Here is a 25787-nt window from a genome sequence, read left to right as displayed (position 1 = left end):
GTATATGTTACATGGCAGTACAGTATATAGTATAGGGTGGGATATAGTGTACGTGGTATATGGCAGTATATATTATATAGCAGTATATATTGTATGGCGGTTTATAGTATATGGTGGTATATATCAAACAGTGGTATATGTTACATGGCAGTACAGTATATAGTATAGGGTGGAATATAGTGTACGTGGTATATGGCAGTATATATTATATAGCAGTATATATTGTATGGCGGTTTATAGTATATGGTGGTATATAGTATACCCGGTATATATGGCGGTATATATTATATGCAGATATATATTATACATTGGTATATGTTATATGGCAGTATATAGTATAGGGCGGAATATAGTGTACGTGGTATATGGCAGTATATATTATATAGCAGTATATATTGTATGGCGGTTTATAGTATATGGTGATATATAGTATACCCAGTATATATGGCGGTATATATTATATGGCGGTATATATCAAACAGTAGTATATGTTACATGGCAGTACAGTATATAGTATAGGGTGGGATATAGTGTACGTGGTTTATGGCAGTATATATTATATAGCAGTATATATTGTATGGCGGTTTATAGTATATGGTGGTATATAGTATACCCGGTATATATGGCGGTATATATTATATGCCGATATATATTATACATTGGTATATGTTATATGGCAGTATATAGTATAGGGCGGAATATAGTGTACGTGGTATATGGCAGTATATATTATATAGCAGTATATATTGTATGGCGGTTTATAGTATATGGTGGTATATAGTATACCCGGTATGTATGGCGGTATATATTATATGGCGATATATATTATACAGTAGTATATGTTATATGGCAGTATATAGTATAGGGCGGAATATATTATATGGTGATATATATTATATGGCAATGTATATTATATGGAAGTATATATTATATAGCAGTATATATTGTACAGCAATTTATAGTATAAGGCATTTATATTATATGATCAAAAAATATTCTGTATGGAGGTATATATCAGTATATGGAAGTATATATTGTATGGTGGTATATATTATATGGCAATGTGTATTATATGGCGGTATCGATTATATCGCAGTATATATCACACATTATAGGCTTAGATACAGAAGCTCTACAGACAGTATCACACATGATAGGATTAGACCAGTGTTTTCCAACCAGATTGCCTACAGCTGTTGCAAAACTACAACTCCCAGCATGCCCGGACAGCCAAAGGCTGTCCGGGCATGCTGGGAGTTGTAGTTTTGCAACAGCTGAAGGCACCCTGTTGGTAAACACTGGCTAAGACACACAGGGGATTTACTAGGTTGATTACAATAGTAGGAATCTGTAAGGTTTTAAGCCTTTGGATGTAACAATTGTTCCCATTTACCAACAAGTTATCATAAAAATATTATTAGTATTATTATTAATAATAATAAAAAATCATTTTTGAAACAGCTGGAGAGCTGCAACATGGGGAACACTGGTCTTAGAGATTGGACAATCGGCCGGAGACTGTTTGGACATGCTGGGAGTTGTAGTTCTGCAATAGCTGCAGAGCCGCAGGGCGGGGACCTTTAAAAAGCTGTCAGGGCATGCTGGGAGTTCCAGTACGCCAATATGGGTGACATTCTGCAGGACATTTCATTTAGTAGCCATGATTCTGAGACGCTCCTTTAAATTTACTCCCTTTGAGGATTACAATGGGTGAATGGCGGACGGTGGAGCGGGGATCACCATCGCTTCTGCTGATCACATGTTCTGGGTCGCGTTGCAGGGATCGCCATCTAGTAGGGAAAGACGGGCAGCGTTGGCGATTCCTGGTGCCTGTCCAGACTTTATATTGAAGTATAATTCCTCTAATCTCCGCAGACACCGACCATTCACGTCCCTGCAAGAAGACAGGACGCAGACTTTACTGTAAATGTCACCTGTAATCCCCCCGCAGGGTGCAATCATCTGCAGAACGTTGCTGAAATATTTGGGGCAGGATTCAGCCGTTCAGGAAAACACAGAGATTTCCTGAAAGATTTCGTCCATTATACAATATCTCTCCGGGCTGATACATGTTACCTACACTGATACACTGTAACAGATCATCAGGACAGGACACAGATCCTTAAGATTTTTAGCCTTTCCTTTATATTCCCTGACAGCAAGCAGAGATATTGGCATGGCTGGAGTTTAAACACAAAGGCCCAATCTATCAATCTGTCTGAGGAGCGATTTTCCCAACCAATCACAGATCGGCTTCAATGTCTTCACAAATGTAGTAACATATAAGCTGAACTGTGATTGGTTGTTTTGGAAAAATCCCTCTTGTTTTTGTCTCAGACAGATGGATGGATCACGACCATAGAAAATAAGAAAAGCTGCAGAAGTCCTGGACAGGAGAAGCAATAAAAACTCCATTTAGTTTAATACAATAAGATTGGGTGTACAGGATAATGACACACAGTGCACCCTGATAAATACTACTGCCAGCATAGTGCCCCCTGATATACAATACTACTGCCAGCATAGTGCCCCCTGATAAATAATTCTGCCAGCATAGTGCCCCCTGATAAATAATACTGCCAGAATAGTGCCCCTGATAAATAATACTGCCATGATAGTGCCCCTGATAAATAATACTGCCAGAATAGTGCCCCTGATAAATAATACTGCCAGCATAGTGCCCCCTGATAAATAATACTGCCGGCATGGTGCCCCTGATAAATAATACTGCCAGCATAGTGCCCCCTGATAAATAATTCTGCCAGCATAGTGCCCCCTGATATACAATACTACTGCCAGCATAGTGCCCCCTGATAAATAATTCTGCCAGCATAGTGCCCCCTGATATACAATACTACTGCCAGCATAGTGCCCCCTGATAAATAATACTGCCAGCATAGTGCCCCTGATAAATAATACTGCCAGCATAGTGCCCCCTGATAAATAATACTGCCAGCATAGTGCCCCTGATAAATAATACTGCCAGCATAGTGCCCCTGATAAATAATACTGCCAGCATAGTGCCCCTGATAAATAATACTGCCATCTGGTACATGACCCATTGTCTGCTTTCTGTCCCTCTCCAGGTCACAGGACTGAGCGTCACAGAAGGTCCGGACCAGTTAGTCGTCCTCCACACCCAGAAGAACGAGGACCTGGCCTTCTGCCTGCACTGTGTGGTAGCGCCCAATGAATGCCGTGTGGGTGAATTGGTGGGCACCCTGATGAATTACTTCAGATCGTGAGTCCCCCCATTTACTTACTTGACACTCGCACCATACAATGTACATTAATGTGTTGCACACTGTGGCGGTAAGGACAGTGTTGTGTATCCCAGCGCTGTGGACACGCGTCTCCCCTTGAAAAGAACATTTTTATCGATTCACTAAGAGGGGTCACAGCGGGTCACAGCGGGTCACAGCGGGTCACCCGGGCGGCCGTAAAATCCCATCCTGGTGACATTTTGCCTCCGGCCACATCTTGGCACAAGTCTGTCTGTAAAGAGCTCTGCCCTATAAAAACCTCCGTAAACAAGCGCAGTCCTTGGGTCGCCCTCTATCTGCTCTACCAGGGGGTTGGTAACAAGCAATATGGCCTCCAGCACAGTCCCCTAGTGGTCGTCACTCAGCTTTCCCAGATTGTTGTATACACTGTAGCAGTATGAAAGAGAAGGATGTGCAGGTAGGTACCATGGGTCGGCTCTGTCATTTATAGCTGGATGACATACCTATACACGCCTTCCACATACCACTAAACTCCTAAAGAAGAATATAAAGAATTATTTTTTGCTTCTATAGTGCAGCATAGTCTATTATCAGAGAATAATGTAGTGGTTCTTGTGTATGCCTTATGCTTACCTGTTTTAGCTGATGTGGCAGGCATGTAATTTTTTTGCCATACTGGATGCAATTCCATCACTGAAATGATTTCCTAATGCTTCCATGAATCCTCTGGCTGTGCGGAGAGAAGGTGTGGAGTCTGATCACTGCACCCGGTCATCTAATCAGGCTGCTGGTGCTGGAGGTCAGCCAGGTGAACAGACTTATAAGTGGGTTGAGGTCAGTTCACACAATGTGCAGTTTTGATGTATTTTCTCATTCAAAGTGAGTTTTTGAGAAATATCACCATGAGGAGAAAGTGATTTGACCTGTAATCACAGTAAGGTGTTACATAAAGATATGGCGTCTTTAGGCCGTGTTCACATTTTGCATTTTTTAAGCTTTTTTTTTTATCATGTTTTGACCTTGTTTTTGCTGTGATTTTCCAAAATTGCTGTAAAAATTATGTTTTTATTGTGATTTGTGCAATATATCCTGATCCCATAGAGACAGAGGTCTATAACTACTATATATCCTTATCTCTTAGAGATAACAGCAGTATACAGATAGAGCTGGAGGGGAGGTGTATAACTACTATATATCCTGATCCCATAGAGATAGCCGCAGCAGTATACAGACAGAGTTGCGGGGAGGTATATAACTACTATATATCCTGATCTCTTAGAGATAGCAGCAGCAGTATACAGATAGAGCTTGAAGGGAGGTGTATAACTACTATATAACCTGATCTCTTAGAGATAGCAGCAGCAGTATACAGATAGAGCTTGAAGGGAGGTGTATAACTACTATATAACCTGATCTCTTAAAGATAGCAGCAATATACTGATAGAGCTGGATGGGAGATATATAACTACTATATATCCTGATCTCATAGAGATAGTAGCAGTATACAGACAGAACTGCGGGGAGGTGTATAACTACTATATATCCTGATCGCATAGAGATAGCAGCAGCAGCAGTATACAGATAGAGCTTGAAGGGAGGTGTATAACTACTATATAACCTCATCTTTTAAAGATAGCAGCAGTATACAGATAGAGCTGCAGGGGAGGTATATAACTACTATATACTGATCTCTTAGAGATTGCAGCAGTATACAGATAGAGCTGGAGGGGAGGTGTATAACTACTATACATCCTGATCTCTTACAGATAGCTGCAGCATATAGTTAGAGCTGGAGGGGAGGTGTATAAACTACTATATATCCTGATCCCATAGAGATAGCAGCAGTATACAGATAGAGCTGGAGGGGAGGTGTATAACTACTATATATCCTGATCCCATAGAGATAGCAGCAGTATACAGATAGAGCTGGAGGGGAGGTGTATAGCTACTATATATCCTGATCCCATAGAGATAGCAGCAGCAGTATACAGATAGAGCTGGAGGGGAGGTGTATAACTACTATATATACTGATCCCATCTAGATAGCAGCAGTATACAGATAGAGCTGGACGGGAGGTGTAAAACTACTATATATACTGATCCCATAGAGATAGCAGCAGTATACAGATAGAGCTGGAGTGGAGGGGTCTGGTAAGTTATGATATCATCCTGTAGTCAGCTGACCCAGAACTGACCACTTCCTTTGACATATTAAGCACTGTGCTTTTCTGTGGGTCAGGCTGGTGAACGCATGACCCAGTTACAGTTGTGAAACACACGGATGGAGCTGTGCCAGAAGGAAACAGAATATTACTGCATATTGTCCTTCCTCTCTCTTTATATTGATGCATTTTAGAAAAGCCGGATAATTACCTGTGCAGGAGCCTCAACCCAACAAGGAAAGGGTTAAATTAAAAACGCGCGCTGGGGTTTGCAGATAACGCCGCCCTATATACACCCGGAACGGTGTTAGCGAGGAATAATTCACACCTTCGTAGACGGCCGCCGTTTGGAGAGGGCGCAGGTAGTCGCTCTCATCGCTGCAGTGATACGTTTGTGCAGATACTACAACTGGTGCAAAACTACAACTCCCAGCATGCCCGGACAGCCGTTGGCTGTCCGGGCATGCTGGGAGTTGTAGTTTTGCAACATGTGGGATTCCAACAGAAGAGCAGGTAGAACATCGTTGAGTCTGCAGGAAATCTGCCCAGCAACAGAGGAGCAGGCAACCGAGATATATGTATATGGTGATCGCACCGCGCCGGGCATTGTGGGTAATGGCATGTACTCTGTGTACGCTGCATTATATACGCCTCATGATGTGCACAGCCAGGCGGATCAACTACTGAGAGGACAGGGGATAACTCCCATCATCTTCTACTGTGATCATTACGGGAGGGAAACAATAATGTGGAGTCATTATGGGGATAATAATAATAAATCCTGATCGGGTTATAACCTATAAACCTCCAAATATAATGGAAGAGACAGAAGATCAATTACTGAGGAAATAATCAGCCAATCAGAACGAGGGGATAATAATGGAGACTTTATCCTGATAGAAACTGGAGACTGAGACCTGGGAATCTCATAAAGGAAACATCTGACTATAAAGACAATTATCTGTCCCAAATGGTGCAGGGCCCGACCAGAGGGGGCGCCCTACTAGACTTAATATCAACCAACAGACCCGACCAGAGGGGGCGCCCTACTAGACTTAATATCAACCAACAGACCCGACCAGAGGGGGCGCCCTACTAGACTTATTAACCAACAGACCCGACCAGAGGGGGCGCCCTACTAGACTTAATATCAACCAACAGACCTGACCAGAGGGGGCGCCCTACTAGACTTAATATTAACAGACCTAACCAGAGGGGGCGCCCTACTAGACTTATTAACCAACAGACCTGACCAGAGGGAGCGCCCTACTAGACTTATTAACCAACAGACCCGACCAGAGGGGGCGCCCTACTAGACTTAATATTAACAGACCTGACCAGAGGGGGCGCCCTACTAGACTTATTAACCAACAGACCTGACCAGAGGGGGCGCCCTACTAGACTTATTATCCAACAGACCTGACCAGAGGGGGCGTCCTACTAGACTTAATATTAACCAACAGACCTGACCAGAGGGGGCGCCCTACTAGACTTAATATTAACCAACAGACCTGACCAGAGGGGGCGCCCTACTAGACTTAATATTAACCAACAGACCTGACCGGAGGGGGCGCCCTACTAGACTTATTAACCAACAGACCTGACCGGAGGGGGCGCCCTACTAGACTTATTAACCAACAGACCTGACCAGAGGGGGCGTCCTACTAGACTTAATATTAACCAACAGACCTGACCAGAGGGGGCGCCCTACTAGACTTATTAACCAACAGACCTGACCAGAGGGGGCGCCCTACTAGACTTATTAACCAACAGACCTGACCAGAGGGGGCGCCCTACTAGACTTAATATTAACCAACAGACCTGACCAGAGGGGGCGCCCTACTAGACTTAATATTAACCAACAGACCTGACCAGAGGGGGCGCCCTACTAGACTTAATATTAACCAACAGACCTGACCAGAGGGGGCGCCCTACTAGACTTATTAACCAACAGACCTGACCAGAGGGGGCGCCCTACTAGACTTAATATTAACCAACAGACCTGACCAGAGGGGGCGCCCTACTAGACTTAATATTAACCAACAGACCTGACCAGAGGGGGCGCCCTACTAGACTTATTAACCAACAGACCCGACCAGAGGGGGCGCCCTACTAGACTTATTATCCAACAGACCTGACCAGAGGGGGCGCCCTACTAGACTTAATATTAACCAACAGACCTGACCAGAGGGGGCGCCCTACTAGACTTAATATTAACCAACAGACCTGACCAGAGGGGGCGCCCTACTAGACTTAATATTAACCAGCAGACCTGACCAGAGGGGGCGCCCTACTAGACTTAATATTAACCAACAGACCTGACCAGAGGGGGCGCCCTACTAGACTTAATATTAACCAACAGACCTGACCAGAGGGGGCGCCCTACTAGACTTATTAACCAACAGACCTGACCAGAGGGGGCGCCCTACTAGACTTCATATTAACCAACAGACCTGACCAGAGGGGGCGCCCTACTAGACTTAATATTAACCAACAGACCTGACCAGAGGGGGTGCCCTACTAGACTTAATATTAACCAACAGACCCGACCAGAGGGGGCGCCCTACTAGACTTATTAACCAACAGACCTGACCAGAGGGGGCGCCCTACTAGACTTATTAACCAACAGACCTGACCAGAGGGGGCGCCCTACTAGACTTAATATTAACCAACAGACCTGACCAGAGGGGGCGCCCTACTAGACTTATTAACCAACAGACCTGACCAGAGGGGGCGCCCTACTAGACTTAATATTAACCAACAGACCTGACCAGAGGGGGCGCCCTACTAGACTTAATATTAACCAACAAACCTGACCAGAGGGGGTGCCCTACTAGACTTATTAACCAACAGACCTGACCAGAGGGGGCGCCCTACTAGACTTATTAACCAACAGACCTGACCAGAGGGGGCGCCCTACTAGACTTATTAACCAACAGACCTGACCAGAGGGGGCGCCCTACTAGACTTAATATTAACCAACAGACCCGACCAGAGGGGGCGCCCTACTAGACTTATTAACCAACAAACCTGACCAGAGGGAGCGCCCTACTAGACTTAATATTAACCAACAGACCTGACCAGAGGGGGCGCCCTACTAGACTTATTAACCAACAGACCTGACCAGAGGGGGCGCCCTACTAGACTTAAGATCAACCAACAGACCCGACCAGAGGGGGCGCCCTACTAGACTTAATATTAACCAATAGACCTGACCAGAGGGGGCGCCCTACTAGACTTATTAACCAACAGACCTGACCAGAGGGGGCGCCCTACTAGACTTAATATTAAACAACAGACCTGACCAGAGGGGGCGCCCTACTAGACTTAAGATCAACCAACAGACCCGACCAGAGGGGGCGCCCTACTAGACTTATTAACCAACAGACCTGACCAGAGGGGGCGCCCTACTAGACTTCATATTAACCAACAGACCTGACCAGAGGGGGCGCCCTACTAGACTTAATATTAACCAACAGACCTGACCAGAGGGGGTGCCCTACTAGACTTAATATTAACCAACAGACCCGACCAGAGGGGGCGCCCTACTAGACTTATTAACCAACAGACCTGACCAGAGGGGGCGCCCTACTAGACTTATTAACCAACAGACCCGACCAGAGGGGGCGCCCTACTAGACTTATTAACCAACAGACCTGACCAGAGGGGGCGCCCTACTAGACTTAATATTAACCAACAGACCTGACCAGAGGGGGTGCCCTACTAGACTTATTAACCAACAGACCTGACCAGAGGGGGCGCCCTACTAGACTTATTAACCAACAGACCTGACCAGAGGGGGCGCCCTACTAGACTTATTAACCAACAGACCTGACCAGAGGGGGCGCCCTACTAGACTTAATATTAACCAACAGACCCGACCAGAGGGGGCGCCCTACTAGACTTATTAACCAACAAACCTGACCAGAGGGAGCGCCCTACTAGACTTAATATTAACCAACAGACCTGACCAGAGGGGGCGCCCTACTAGACTTATTAACCAACAGACCTGACCAGAGGGGGCGCCCTACTAGACTTAAGATCAACCAACAGACCCGACCAGAGGGGGCGCCCTACTAGACTTAATATTAACCAATAGACCTGACCAGAGGGGGCGCCCTACTAGACTTATTAACCAACAGACCTGACCAGAGGGGGCGCCCTACTAGACTTAATATTAAACAACAGACCTGACCAGAGGGGGCGCCCTACTAGACTTAAGATCAACCAACAGACCCGACCAGAGGGGGCGCCCTACTAGACTTATTAACCAACAGACCTGACCAGAGGGGGCGCCCTACTAGACTTATTAACCAACAGACCTGACCAGAGGGGTCGCCCTACTAGACTTATTAACCAACAGACCTGACCAGAGGGGGCACCCTACTAGACTTAATATTAACCAACAGACCTGACCAGAGGGGGCGCCCTACTAGACTTATTAACCAACAGACCCGACCAGAGGGGGCGCCCTACTAGACTTAATATTAACAGACCTAACCAGAGGGGGCGCCCTACTAGACTTATTAACCAACAAACCTGGCCAGAGGGGGCGCCCTACTAGACTTAATATTAACAGACCTAACCAGAGGGGGCGCCCTACTAGACTTATTAACCAACAGACCTGACCAGAGGGGGCACCCTACTAGACTTATTAACCAACAGACCTGACCAGAGGGGGCGCCCTACTAGACTTATTAACCAACAGACCTGACCAGAGGGGGCGCCCTACTAGACTTAATAACCAACAGACCTGACCAGAGGGGGCGCCCTACTAGACTTATTAACCAACAAACCTGACCAGAGGGGGCGCCCTACTAGACTTAATATTAACCAACAGACCTGACCAGAGGGGGCGCCCTACTAGACTTATTAACCAACAGACCTGACCAGAGGGGGCGCCCTACTAGACTTATTAACCAACAGACCTGACCAGAGGGGGCGCCCTACTAGACTTATTAACCAACAGACCTGACCAGAGGGGGCGCCCTACTAGACTTAATATTAACCAACAGACCTGACCAGAGGGGGCGCCCTACTAGACTTATTAACCAACAGACCCGACCAGAGGGGGCGCCCTACTAGACTTAATATTAACCAACAGACCCGACCAGAGGGGGCGCCCTACTAGACTTAATATTAACCAACAGACCTGACCAGAGGGGGCGCCCTACTAGACTTAATATTAACAGACCTAACCAGAGGGGGCGCCCTACTAGACTTAATATTAACCAACAGACCCGACCAGAGGGGGCGCCCTACTAGACTTAATATTAACCAACAGACCTGACCAGAGGGGGCGCCCTACTAGACTTAATATTAACCAACAGACCCGACCAGAGGGGGCGCCCTACTAGACTTAATATTAACCAACAGACCCGACCAGAGGGGGCGCCCTACTAGACTTAATATTAACCAACAGACCTGACCAGAGGAGGTGCCCTACTAGACTTAATATTAGCCAACAGACCTGACCAGAGGGGGCGCCCTACTAGACTTAATATTAACCTTCAGACCTGACCAGAGGGGGCGCCCTACTAGACTTAATATTAACAGACCTGACACAGTAACTATTGTGCAGGTAGAAGGACACCTAGGAAATAGTGACCATAATATAATAAATTATAACTTGTTCTTCAATAATGGAATCTCTTGAGGGGCCACAAAAACAATGAACTTTAGGAAAGCAAAGTCCGATCAACTCAGAGAAGCCCCTAACAATATAAAATGGGAAAATGTCCTCAAAAACAACAATACTGACACTAAATGGGAGACTTAAAAATATCTTACATTCTCACTGTAAGATGTATATGCCTTATACGAATAAAAGGGTCAGAAATAAAGAAAAACCAATATGGATGAATAAAAACATTAAGGGGCAATAAACGACTAAAACAGGACGGCAGTGAAGAAGCATTAAAAAGCTATAGAGAAAAATGTAAAATATGTAAAAAAATAAACTGATGAAAAAGGCAAAAATAGAGACAGAAAGACTCATTGCCAAAGAGAGTAAAACTAACCCTAAAATGTTGTTTAACTATATAAATAGCAAAAAGATCAAAAATAAAAGTTTAGGCCCTTTAAATAATGATGAGGAAGAAATGATCAGGAAAAAGCAAATATATTAAACAAATTCTTCTCCACTGTATTCACCGAGGAAAATGAAATGCCAGGTGAAATACAGTGAGATAAGGTAAACTCCCCAGTACAGGTCACCTGTCTAACCCAGGAAGAAGTACAGGTCACCTGTCTAACCCAGGAAGAAGTACAGGTCACCTGTCTAACCCAGGAAGAAGTACAGGTCACCTGTCTCACCCAGGAAGAAGTACAGTGCCGCCTACAAAAAATCAAAACAGACAAATCACCAGGTCCAGATGGCATTCACTCCTGTGTTCTAAAGGAATTAAGTAATGTAATAGACAGAACCCTATTTTTAATATTCAGGGACTCTATAGCAACAGGGACTGTTCCCCAGGACTGGCGCATGGCAAATGTGGTACCAACATTTAAAAAGGGATCAAAAGGTGACCCCGGGAATTATAGACCTTTTAGTTGTATGTGAATTGTTTGAGGATTTTCTAAGGAATGCAATTCTGGAGTATCTTAATAAAAATAAATGTATGACCCCATATCACATGGCTTTATGAGGGATCGGTCCTGTCACCTGATCAGCTTTTATGAGGAGGTGAGCTCCAGATTGGACCAGGGGGAATCGCTGGATGTCGTATATATGGATTTTTCCAAAGCATTTTATACGGTTCCACATAAAAGGTTGGTGCATAAAATGAGAAGGATGGGGCTGGGGGGAGAATGTGTGTAAGTGGGTAAGTAACTGGCTCAGTGATAGGAAACGGTGGTTATTAATGGTGCTTATTCTGATTGGGTGACTGTTACTAGGTGGGACCACAGGGGTCAGTCTTGGGTCCTGTTCTATTTAATATATTTATTGATGACCTTGTAGAGGGGTTGAATAGTAAAGTAGCAAACTTTGCAGATGATACTAAACTCTGTAAAGCGGTAAACACTATAGTGTTAGTAGATAACACAATAGAGGACTGTGCACTGTGTATAGTATATAATATGATAGAGGTCAGTGCACTATATATAGTAGATAACACAATAGAGGACTGTGCACTGTGTATAGTAGATAATACAATAGAGGCCAGTGCATGGAAAAGTACTTAGGATTCTTAGTTAATAGTAAATTTAGCTGTAGTGACCAGTGTCGGACAGCTGCTGCCAAGGCAAATAAAATCATGGGGGCATCAATAGGGGCATAGATACCCACGACAAGGAAATAATTCTACCGCTCTACAAATCACTAGTCAGACCACACATAGAATACCGTGTACAGTACTGGTCAGACCACACATAGAATACTGTGTACAGTACTGGTCAGACCACACATTGAATACTGTCTACAGTACTGGTCAGACCACACATGGAATACTGTGTACAGTACTGGTCAAACCACACATGGAATACTGTGTACAGTACTGGTCAGACCACACACGGAATACTGTGTACAGTACTGGTCAGACAACACACGGAATACTGTGTACAGTACTGGTCAGACAACACATAGAATACTGTGTACAGTACTGGTCAGACCACACATAGAATACTGTGTACAGTACTGGTCAGACCACACATAGAATACTGTGTACAGTACTGGTCAGACCACACATGGAATACTGTGTACAGTACTGGTCAAACCACACATGGAATACTGTGTACAGTACTGGTCAGACCACACATAGAATATTGTGTACAGTACTGGTCAGACCACACATAGAATACTGTGTACTGTACTGGTCAGACCACACATAGAATATTGTGTACAGCACTGGTCAGACCACACATAGAATACTGTGTACAGTACTGGTCAGACCACACATAGAATACAGTGTACAGTACTGGTCAGACCACACATAGAATACTGTGTACAGTTCTGGTCAGACCACCCATGGAATACTGTGTACAGTACTGGTCAGACCACACACGGAATACTGTGTACAGTACTGGTCAGACCACACACGGAATACTGTGTACAGTACTGGTCAGACCACACACGGAATACTGTGTACAGTACTGGTCAGACCACACACGGAATACTGTGTACAGTACTGGTCAGACCACACACGGAATACTGTGTACAGTACTGGTCAGACCACACATAGAATACTGTGTACAGCACTGGTCAGACCACACATAGAATACTGTGTACAGCACTGGTCAGACCACACATAGAATACTGTGTACAGTACTGGTCAGACCACACATAGAATACTGTGTACAGGACTGGTCAGACCACACATAGAATACTGTGTACAGCACTGGTCAGACCACACATAGAATACTGTGTACAGCACTGGTCAGACCACACATAGAATACTGTGTACAGTACTGGTCAGACCACACATAGAATACTGTGTACTGTACTGGTCAGACCACACATGGAATACTGTGTACAGTACTGGTCAGACCACACATAAATACTGTGTACTGTACTGGTCAGACCACACATAGAATACTGTGTACAGCACTGCTCAGACCACACATAGAATACTGTGTACAGTACTGGTCAGACCACACATAGAATACTGTGTACAGTACTGGTCAGACCACACATAGAATACTGTGTACAGTACTGGTCAGACCACACATTGAATACTGTGTACAGTACTGGTCAGACCACACATTGAATACTGTGTACAGTACTGGTCAGACCACACATGGAATACTGTGTACAGTACTGGTCAGACCACACACGGAATACTGTGTACAGTACTGGTCAGACAACACACGGAATACTGTGTACAGTACTGGTCAGACAACACATAGAATACTGTGTACAGCACTGGTCAGACCACACATAGAATACTGTGTACAGTACTGGTCAGACCACACATAGAATACTGTGTACAGCACTAGTCAGACCACACATAGAATACTGTGTACAGTACTGGTCAGACCACACATAGAATAGTGTGTACAGTACTGGTCAGACCACACATAGAATATTGTGTACTGTACTGGTCAGACCACACATAGAATACTGTGTACTGTACTGGTCAGACCACACATAGAATACTGTGTACAGTACTGGTCAGACCACACATAGAATACTGTGTACAGTACTGGTCAGAGCACACATAGAATACTGTGTACAGTACTGGTCAGACCACACATAGAATACTGTGTACAGTACTGGTCAGAGCACACATAGAATACTGTGTACAGTACTGGTCAGAGCACACATAGAATACTGTGTACAGTACTGGTCAGACCACACATGGAATACTGTGTACAGTACTGGTCAGACCACACATAGAATACTGTGTACAGTACTGGTCAGAGCACACATAGAATACTGTGTACAGTACTGGTCAGAGCACACATAGAATACTGTGTACAGTACTGGTCAGACCGCACATAGAATACTGTGTACAGTACTAGTCAGACCACACATAGAATACTGTGTACAGTACTGGGCACCAGTGTACAAGAAAGATATAGTGGAGTTGGAGAGGGTTAAAAGACAAGCAACAAGAGTAATACAGGGAATGGGAGGACTACAGGATTAGAATTAGGGTTATTTATTTTAGAATAAAGAAGGCTTAGGGGAAACCTAATAACTATGTATAAATATATCAGGGACCGTACAGAGATCTCTCCATGATCTATTTATACCCAGGACTGTATCTATAACAAGGAGGTGACCTAATAATATATATAATATATCAGGACAGTACAGAGATCTCTCCATGATCTATTTATACCCAGGACTGTATATATAACAAGGAGGTGACCTAATAATATATATAATATATCAGGACAGTACAGAGATCTCTCCATGATCTATTTATACCCAGGACTGTATATATAACAAGTGTCACGATGCCGGCTGGCAGGTAGTGGATCCTCTGTGCCAGAGAGGGATGGCGAGGACCGCGCTAGTGGACCGGTTCTAAGCCACTACAGGTTTTCACCAGAGCCCGCCGCAAAGCGGGATGGTCTTGCTGCGGCGGTAGTGACCAGGTCGTATCCACTAGCAACGGCTCACCTCTCTGGCTGCTGAAGATACTGAAGATAGGCGAGGTACAAGGGAGTAGGCAGAAGCAAGGTCGGACGTAGCAGAAGGTCGAGGCAGGCAGCAAGGATCGTAGTCAGGGGCAACGGCAGGAGGTCAGGAACACGGGCTAGGAACACACAAGGGAACGCTTTCACTAGGCACTAAGGCAACAAGATCCGGCAAGGGAGTGCAGGGGAAGTGAGGTGATATAGGGAAGTGCACAGGTGGGAGCCAATTAAGCTAATTGGGAAGATTGGGCCAGGCACCATCATTGGTGCACTGGCCCTTTAAATCGCAGAGACCCGGCGCGCGCACGCCCTAGGGAGCGGGGCCGCGCGCGCCGGGACAGGACCGAGGGAGAGCGAGTCAGGTACGGGGGCCGGGGTGCGCATCGCGAGCGGGCGCTACCCGCATCGCGAATCGCATCCCGGCTGAAGGCGGGACCGCAGCGCACCCGGTCAGTGGATCTGACCGGGGCGCTGCAACAACGAAGATGAGGCGAGCGCTCCGGGGAGGAACGGGGACCCGGAGCGCTCGGCGTAACAGTACCCCCCCCCTTGGGTCTCCCCCTCTTCTTGGGGCCAAAGAACCTGAGGAAAAAAAACTCAATTTTTCCGTGATGAGGTCCGATGCACATTAGGAGGGGTTCTGTGTGGAAACGTACGAGACAGTCCAATCTTTTATTGTAAAAACAATAGATGTAGAGGGGTCTGGCGAGACTGGTCACAGGAACGTAGAACCTGTTGATGAGAGAGGCCAAAAAAAATTTTCCTGCAGATCCGGAATCCAGGAAGACCATAGTAGAGAAGGAGAAGGTAGAGGCAGATATCCGCACAGGCACAGTAAGGCGTGGAGAAGCAGAGTTGACATCAAGAACTGTCTCACCTTTGTGCGGAGTCAGCGTACGTCTTTCCAGGCGGGGAGGACGGACAGGACAATCCTTCAGGAAGTGTTCGGTACCGGCATAGTACAGGCAAAGATTCTCCATGCGGCGTCGTGTCCTCTCTTGAGGTGTCAAGCGAGACCGGTCAACTTGCATAGCCTCCGCGGCGGGAAGCACAGGAACAGATTGCAGAGGACCAGAGGAGAGAGGAGCCGGGGAGAAAAAACGCTTCGTGCGAACAAAGTCCATATCCAGGCGGAGCTCCAGACGCCATCCGGAAGAACGCATGTCAATGCGAGTGGCAAGGTGAATGAGTTCATGTAGGTCAGCAGGAGTCTCTCGTGCGGCCAGAACATCTTTAATGTTGCTGGATAGGCCTTTTTTAAAGGTCGCGCAGAGAACCTCACTATTCAAGGACAACTCGTAAGCAAGAGCACGGAACTGAATGGCGTACTCGCCAACGGAAGAAACACCCTGGGCCAGGTTCAGCAGGGCAATCTCGGCTGAAGAAGCTCGGGCAGGTTCCTCAAAGACACTTCGAATTTCCGAGAAGAAGGAGTGTACAGAGGCAGTGACGGGGTCATTGCGGTCCCAGAGCGGAGCGGCCCATGACAGGGCTTTTCCAGACAGAAGGCAGAACACGAAAGCCACCTTAGACCTTTCAGTAGGAAACTGGTCCGACATCATCTCCAAGTGCTGGGAACATTGCGAAAGAAAGCCACGGCAATACTTAGAGTCCCCATTAAATTTGTCCGGCAAGGACAGGCGGAGGCTAGGAGTGGCCACTCGCTGCGGAGGAGGTGCAGGAGCTGGCGGAGGAGAAGATTGCTGGTGAAGTTGCGACTGAAGTTGGTGCGCAATGGTGGACATTTCCGACAGCTGGTGGGTTAGATGGGCGATCTGTCGGGCTTGCTGGGCGACCACCGTGGTGATATCTGAGGCAACTGGCAGGGGAACCTCAGCGGGATCCATGGCCGGATCTACTGTCACGATGCCGGCTGGCAGGTAGTGGATCCTCTGTGCCAGAGAGGGATGGCGAGGACCGCGCTAGTGGACCGGTTCTAAGCCACTACAGGTTTTCACCAGAGCCCGCCGCAAAGCGGGATGGTCTTGCTGCGGCGGTAGTGACCAGGTCGTATCCACTAGCAACGGCTCACCTCTCTGGCTGCTGAAGATACTGAAGATAGGCGAGGTACAAGGGAGTAGGCAGAAGCAAGGTCGGACGTAGCAGAAGGTCGAGGCAGGCAGCAAGGATCGTAGTCAGGGGCAACGGCAGGAGGTCAGGAACACGGGCTAGGAACAGACAAGGGAACACTTTCACTAGGCACTAAGGCAACAAGATCCGGCAAGGGAGTGCAGGGGAAGTGAGGTGATATAGGGAAGTGCACAGGTGGGAGCCAATTAAGCTAATTGGGAAGATTGGGCCAGGCACCATCATTGGTGCACTGGCCCTTTAAATCGCAGAGACCCGGCGCGCGCGCGCCCTAGGGAGCGGGGCCGCGCGCGCCGGGACAGGACCGAGGGAGAGCGAGTCAGGTACGGGGGCCGGGGTGCGCATCGCGAGCGGGCGCTACCCGCATCGCGAATCGCATCCCGGCTGAAGGCGGGACCGCAGCGCACCCGGTCAGTGGATCTGACCGGGGCGCTGCAACAACGAAGATGAGGCGAGCGCTCCGGGGAGGAACGGGGACCCGGAGCGCTCGGCGTAACAACAAGGAGGTGACCTAATAATATATATAATATATCAGGACCGTACAGAGATCTCTCCATGATCTATTTATACCCAGGACTGTATAAGGAGGTGACCTAATAATATATATAATATATCAGGACAGTACAGAGATCTCTCCATGATCTATTTATACCCAGGACTGTATATATAACAAGGAGGTGAACTAATAATATATATATATATATATATATATATATATATATATATATATATATATATATATAATATATCAGGACAGTACAGAGATCTCTCCATGATCTATTTATACCCAGGACTTTATATATAACAAGGAGGTGACCTAATAATATATATAATATATCAGGACAGTACAGAGATCTCTCCATGATCTATTTATACCCAGGACTGTATATATAACAAGGATGTGACCTAATAATATATATAATATACCCGGACAGTACAGAGATCTCTCCATGATCTATTTATACCCAGGACTGTATATATAACAAGGAGGTGTCCTAATAATATATATATATATATATATATATATATATATATATAATATATCAGGACAGTACAGAGATCTCTCCATGATCTATTTATACCCAGGACTGTATATATAACAAGGATGTGACCTAATAATATATATAATATATCCGGACAGTACAGAGATCTCTCCATGATCTATTTATACCCAGGACTGTATATATAACAAGGAGGTGACCTAATTATATATATATATATATATATATATATATATATATATATATATATATATAATATATCAGGACAGTACAGAGATCTCTCCATGATCTATTTATACCCAGGACTGTATATATAACAAGGAGGTGACCTAATAATATACATAATATATCAGGACCGTACAGAGATCTCTCCATGATCTATTTATACCCAGGACTGTATATATAACAAGGAGGTGACCTAATAATATATATAATATACCAGGACAGTACAGAGATCTCTCCATGATCTATTTATACCCAGGACTGTATATATAACAAGGAGGTGACCTAATTATATATATATATATATATATATATATATATATATATATATATAATATATCAGGACAGTACAGAGATCTCTCCATGATCTATTTATACCCAGGACTGTATATATAACAAGGAGGTGACCTAATAATATATATAATATATCAGGACAGTACAGAGATCTCTCCATGATCTATTTATACCCAGGACTGTATATATAACAAGGAGGTGACCTAATAATATATATAATATATCAGGACAGTACAGAGATCTCTCCATGATCTATTTATACCCAGGACTGTATATATAACAGGGAGGTGACCTAATAATATATATAATATATCAGGACAGTACAGAGATCTCTCCATGATCTATTTATACCCAGGACTGTATATATAACAAGGAGGTGACCTAATAATATATATAATATATCAGGACAGTACAGAGATCTCTCCATGATCTATTTATACCCAGGACTGTATATATAACAAGGAGGTGACCTAATAATATATATAATATATCAGGACAGTACAGAGATCTCTCCATGATCTATTTATACCCAGGACTGTATTTATAACAAGGAGGTGACCTAATTATATATATATATAATATATCAGGACAGTACAGAGATCTCTCCATGATCTATTTATACCCAGGACTGTATATATAACAAGGAGGTGACCTAATAATAATATATATATATATATATATATATATATATATATATATATATATATATCAGGACAGTGCAGAGATCTCTCCATGATCTATTTATACCCAGGACTGTATATATAACAAGGAGGTGACCTAATTATATATATATATATATATATATATATATATATATAATATATCAGGACAGTACAGAGATCTCTCCATGATCTATTTATACCCAGGACTGTATATATAACAAGGAGGTGACCTAATAATATATATAATATATCAGGACCGTACAGAGATCTCTCCATGATCTATTTATACCCAGGACTGTATATATAATAAGGAGGTGACCTAATAATATATATATAATATATCAGGACAGTACAGAGATCTCTCCATGATCTATTTATACCCAGGACTGTATATATAACAGGGAGGTGACCTAATAATATATATAATATATCAGGACAGTACAGAGATCTCTCCATGATCTATTTATACCCAGGACTGTATATATAATAAGGAGGTGACCTAATAATATATATAATATATCAGGACCGTACAGAGATCTCTCCATGATCTATTTATACCCAGGACTGTATATATAACAAGGAGGTGACCTAATAATATATATAATATATCAGGACAGTGCAGAGATCTCTCCATGATCTATTTATACCCAGGACTGTATATATAACAAGGAGGTGACCTAATAATATATATAATATATCAGGACAATACAGAGATCTCTCCATGATCTATTTATATCCAGGACTGTATATATAACAAGGGGGCATCCTCTACGTCTAGAGAAGGATTCTACACCAGCACAGACAGGGGTTCTTTACTGTAAGAGCAGTGAGACTGTGGAATTCTCTCCCGGAGGAGGTGTCATGGAGAACTCTGTAAAAGAATATAAAAGGGGTCTGGATGTATTTTTGGAGAATAATAACATTACAGGTTATGTATATTAGATTTATAGGGACAGAACGTTGATCCAAGGATTTATTCTGCCGACATATTTGGAGTCGGGGAGGAATTTTTACCTCTAGTCTGAGGGTTTTTTGCCTCCTCTGGATCAGTAGGGACTCATTAGGGACATAGGATGAACTTGATGGATTCTTTTTTGGTCTTTTTTTCAACCTCATGAACTATGTTACTATACACTGCACAGTACCACTACTCCCCCCCTGAACTCATCCCTCCTATAACAGACCCAGTGATTACAGTTTAGGAGATGGTATTATGTGGTACTACACCTCCCAGCATCCCCGTCCCTGCCCCCACCCTCTAGAAATGTCATTACACAGCACAGTCCAGAAACAAATGGATGTAAATGAGGAGATCGGGGACCCCGCAGAATTCATGAGATTGTGACAGGGCTCGTCTTATTTTATACTGGTTACCACGGCAACTGGAGAGTGCGGCCTCTATGTGTGTATGAGTGAGACCCTAAGAGAGCGACCCCCCAGATTACAGGGAGCGGAGGAAAATCTGTGTGTGCCCCCTGCCCTGCCTGCAGTCCTATGTAACACCTGAGAGAGTTATCACTGTGTTATGTGTGGTGTTACATAGGACTGCAGGTCACATCTACTACATTATCTGTACTCAGAGAGTTATCACTGTTATCTGTGGTGTTACATAGGACTGCAGGTCACATCTATACATTATCTGTACTCAGAGAGTTATCACTGTGTTATCTGTGGTGTTACATAGGACTGCAGGTCACATCTACTACATTATCTGTACTCAGAGAGTTATCACTGTGTTATCTGTGGTGTTACATAGGACTGCAGGTCACATCTATACATTATCTGTACTCAGAGAGTTATCACTGTGTTATCTGTGGTGTTACATAGGACTGCAGGTCACATCTATACATTATCTGTACTCAGAGAGTCATCACTGTGTTATCTGTGGTGTTACATAGGACTGCAGGTCACATCTATACATTATCTGTACTCAGAGAGTTATCACTGTTATCTGTGGTGTTACATAGGACTGCAGGTCACATCTATACATTATCTGTACTCAGAGAGTTACCACTGTGTTATCTGTGGTGTTACATAGGACTGCAGGTCACATCTACTACATAATCTGTACTCAGAGAGTTATCACTGTGTTATCTGTTGTGTTACATAGGACTGCAGGTCACATCTATACATTATCTGTACTCAGAGAGTTATCACTGTGTTATCTGTGGTGTTACATAGGACTGCGGGTCACATCTACTACATTATCTGTACTCAGAGAGTTATCACTGTGTTATCTGTAGTGTTGCTCGCGAATATTCGCAATTCGAATATTATTCGCGAATATCGCATATTCGCGAATTCACGAATTTCGCGAATATAGCGCTATATATTCGTAATTACGAATATTCGTTTTTTTTTTGTTTTGTTTTTTCACAGTACACATCACAGTGATCACCCCTCTCTGCTTCCAGCTTGTGTGGTGTAAAGAAGGCTGTAATACTACTGTGTGAGACTGGCGCGCGAAAATTCTCATATGCGAAAATTAGCATATGCTAATTTTCGCATATGCGAATTTGCGCGCATATGCGAATTTTCGCGTATGTTAATTTTGTATATGCTAGTTTTCACATATGGTAATTTTCGCATACGCAAATGTTCGCATATGCGAAAATAAAACGGTAATATAACGAATATGCGAATATTCGCGAATATATGACGAATATTCGTCCATATATTCGCGAATATTCGCGAATTCGAATATGGCCTATGCCGCTCAACACTAGTTATCTGTGGTGTTACATAGGACTGCAGGTCACATCTATACATTATCTGTACTCAGAGAGTTATCACTGTGTTATCTGTGGTGTTACATAGGACTGCAGGTCACATCTATACATTATCTGTACTCAGAGAGTTATCACTGTTATCTGTGGTGTTACATAGGACTGCAGGTCACATCTATACATTATCTGTACTCAGAGAGTTATCACTGTGTTATCTGTGGTGTTACATAGGACTGCAGGTCACATCTATACATTATCTGTACTCAGAGAGTTATCACTGTGTTATCTGTGGTGTTACATAGGACTGCAGGTCACATCTATACATTATCTGTACTCAGAGAGTTATCACTGTGTTATCTGTGGTGTTACATAGGACTGCAGGTCACATCTATACATTATCTGTACTCAGAGAGTTATCACTGTGTTATCTGTGGTGTTACATAGGACTGCAGGTCACATCTATACATTATCTGTACTCAGAGAGTTATCACTGTTATCTGTGGTGTTACATAGGACTGCAGGTCACATCTATACATTATCTGTACTCAGAGAGTTATCACTGTGTTATCTGTGGTGTTACATAGGACTGCAGGTCACATCTATACATTATCTGTACTCAGAGAGTTATCACTGTTATCTGTGGTGTTACATAGGACTGCAGGTCACATCTATACATTATCTGTACTCAGAGAGTTATCACTGTGTTATCTGTGGTGTTACATAGGACTGCAGGTCACATCTATACATTATCTGTACTCAGAGAGTTATCACTGTGTTATCTGTGGTGTTACATAGGACTGCAGGTCACATCTATACATTATCTGTACTCAGAGAGTTATCACTGTTATCTGTGGTGTTACATAGGACTGCAGGTCACATCTATACATTATCTGTACTCAGAGAGTTATCACTGTGTTATCTGTGGTGTTACATAGGACTGCAGGTCACATCTATACATTATCTGTACTCAGAGAGTTATCACTGTGTTGTCTGTGGTGTTACATAGGACTGCAGGTCACATCTACTACATTATCTGTACTCAGAGAGTTATCACTGTTATCTGTGGTGTTACATAGGACTGCAGGTCACATCTATACATTATCTGTACTCAGAGAGTTATCACTGTGTTATCTGTGGTGTTACATAGGTCTGCAGGTCACATCTATACATTATCTGTACTCAGAGAGTTATCACTGTTATCTGTGGTGTTACATAGGACTGCAGGTCACCTCTATACATTATCTGTACTCAGAGAGTTATCACTGTGTAATCTGTGGTGTTACATAGGACTGCAGGTCACATCTATACATTATCTGTACTCAGAGAGTTATCACTGTTATCTGTGGTGTTACATAGGACTGCAGGTCACATCTATACATTATCTGTACTCAGAGAGTTATCACTGTGTTATCTGTGGTGTTACATAGGACTGCAGGTCACATCTATACATTATCTGTACTCAGAGAGTTATCACTGTTATCTGTGGTGTTACATAGGACTGCAGGTCACATCTATACATTATCTGTACTCAGAGAGTTATCAATGTGTTATCTGTGGTGTTACATAGGACTGCAGGTCACATCTACTACATTATCTGTACTCAGAGAGTCATCACTGTTATCTGTGGTGTTACATAGGACTGCAGGTCACATCTATACATTATCTGTACTCAGAGAGTTATCACTGTTATCTGTGGTGTTACATAGGACTGCAGGTCACATCTACTACATTATCTGTACTCAGAGAGTTATCACTGTTATCTGTGGTGTTACATAGGACTGCAGGTCACATCTACTACATTATCTGTACTCAGAGAGTTATCACTGTGTTATCTGTGGTGTTACATAGGACTGCGGGTCACATCTATACATTATCTGTACTCAGAGTTATCACTGTGTTATCTGTGGTGTTACATAGGACTGCAGGTCACATCTATACATTATCTGTACTCAGAGAGTTATCACTGTGTTATCTGTGGTGTTACATAGGACTGCGGGTCACATCTATACATTATCTGTACTCAGAGTTATCACTGTGTTATCTGTGGTGTTACATAGGTCTGCAGGTCACATCTATACATTATCTGTACTCAGAGAGTTATCAATGTGTTATCTGTGGTGTTACATAGGACTGCAGGTCACATCTATACATTATCTGTACTCAGAGAGTTATCACTGTTATCTGTGGTGTTACATAGGACTGCAGGTCACCTCTATACATTATCTGTACTCAGAGAGTTATCACTGTGTAATCTGTGGTGTTACATAGGACTGCAGGTCACATCTATACATTATCTGTACTCAGAGAGTTATCACTGTTATCTGTGGTGTTACATAGGACTGCAGGTCACATCTATACATTATCTGTACTCAGAGAGTTATCACTGTGTTATCTGTGGTGTTACATAGGACTGCAGGTCACATCTATACATTATCTGTACTCAGAGAGTTATCACTGTTATCTGTGGTGTTACATAGGACTGCAGGTCACATCTATACATTATCTGTACTCAGAGAGTTATCACTGTGTTATCTGTGGTGTTACATAGGACTGCAGGTCACATCTATACATTATCTGTACTCAGAGAGTTATCCCTGTGTTATCTGTGGTGTTACATAGGACTGCAGGTCACATCTACTACATTATCTGTACTCAGAGAGTTATCACTGTTATCTGTGGTGTTACATAGGACTGCAGGTCACCTCTATACATTATCTGTACTCAGAGAGTTATCACTGTGTTATCTGTGGTGTTACATAGGACTGCAGGTCACATCTATACAGTATCTGTACTCAGAGAGTTATCACTGTTATCTGTGATGTTACATAGGACTGCAGGTCACATCTATACATTATCTGTACTCAGAGAGTTATCACTGTGTTATCTGTGGTGTTACATAGGACTGCAGGTCACATCTATACATTATCTGTACTCAGAGAGTTATCACTGTGTATCTGTGGTGTTACATAGGACTGCAGGTCACATCTATACATTATCTGTACTCAGAGAGTTATCACTGTGTTATCTGTGGTGTTACATAGGACTGCAGGTCACATCTATACATTATCTGTACTCAGAGAGTTATCACTGTTATCTGTGGTGTTACATAGGACTGCAGGTCACATCTATACATTATCTGTACTCAGAGAGTTATCAATGTGTTATCTGTGGTGTTACATAGGACTGCAGGTCACATCTACTACATTATCTGTACTCAGAGAGTCATCACTGTTATCTGTGGTGTTACATAGGACTGCAGGTCACATCTACTACATTATCTGTACTCAGAGAGTTATCACTGTGTTATCTGTGGTGTTACATAGGA

The 25787-nt window shown here is 43.8% G+C and overlaps 1 protein-coding gene across 1 annotated transcript in view; it reads left to right on the top strand.

The window, feature by feature from the left end:
- Positions 1-25787, top strand: part of MYO1G (myosin IG) — a gene marked incomplete in the record, with an annotated part of 144313 nt that overhangs the window by 80491 nt on the left and 38035 nt on the right. Inside the window, 1 exon segment of the mRNA XM_056518769.1 lies at positions 3087-3241. Coding sequence (XP_056374744.1) covers positions 3087-3241 — 155 coding nt within the window.

The sequence above is a fragment of the Hyla sarda genome, chromosome 5, assembly GCF_029499605.1.
Source record: "Hyla sarda isolate aHylSar1 chromosome 5, aHylSar1.hap1, whole genome shotgun sequence".
Taxonomy (NCBI): Eukaryota; Metazoa; Chordata; class Amphibia; order Anura; family Hylidae; genus Hyla; species Hyla sarda.
This window is presented reverse-complemented; position numbering and strand designations above follow the sequence as displayed.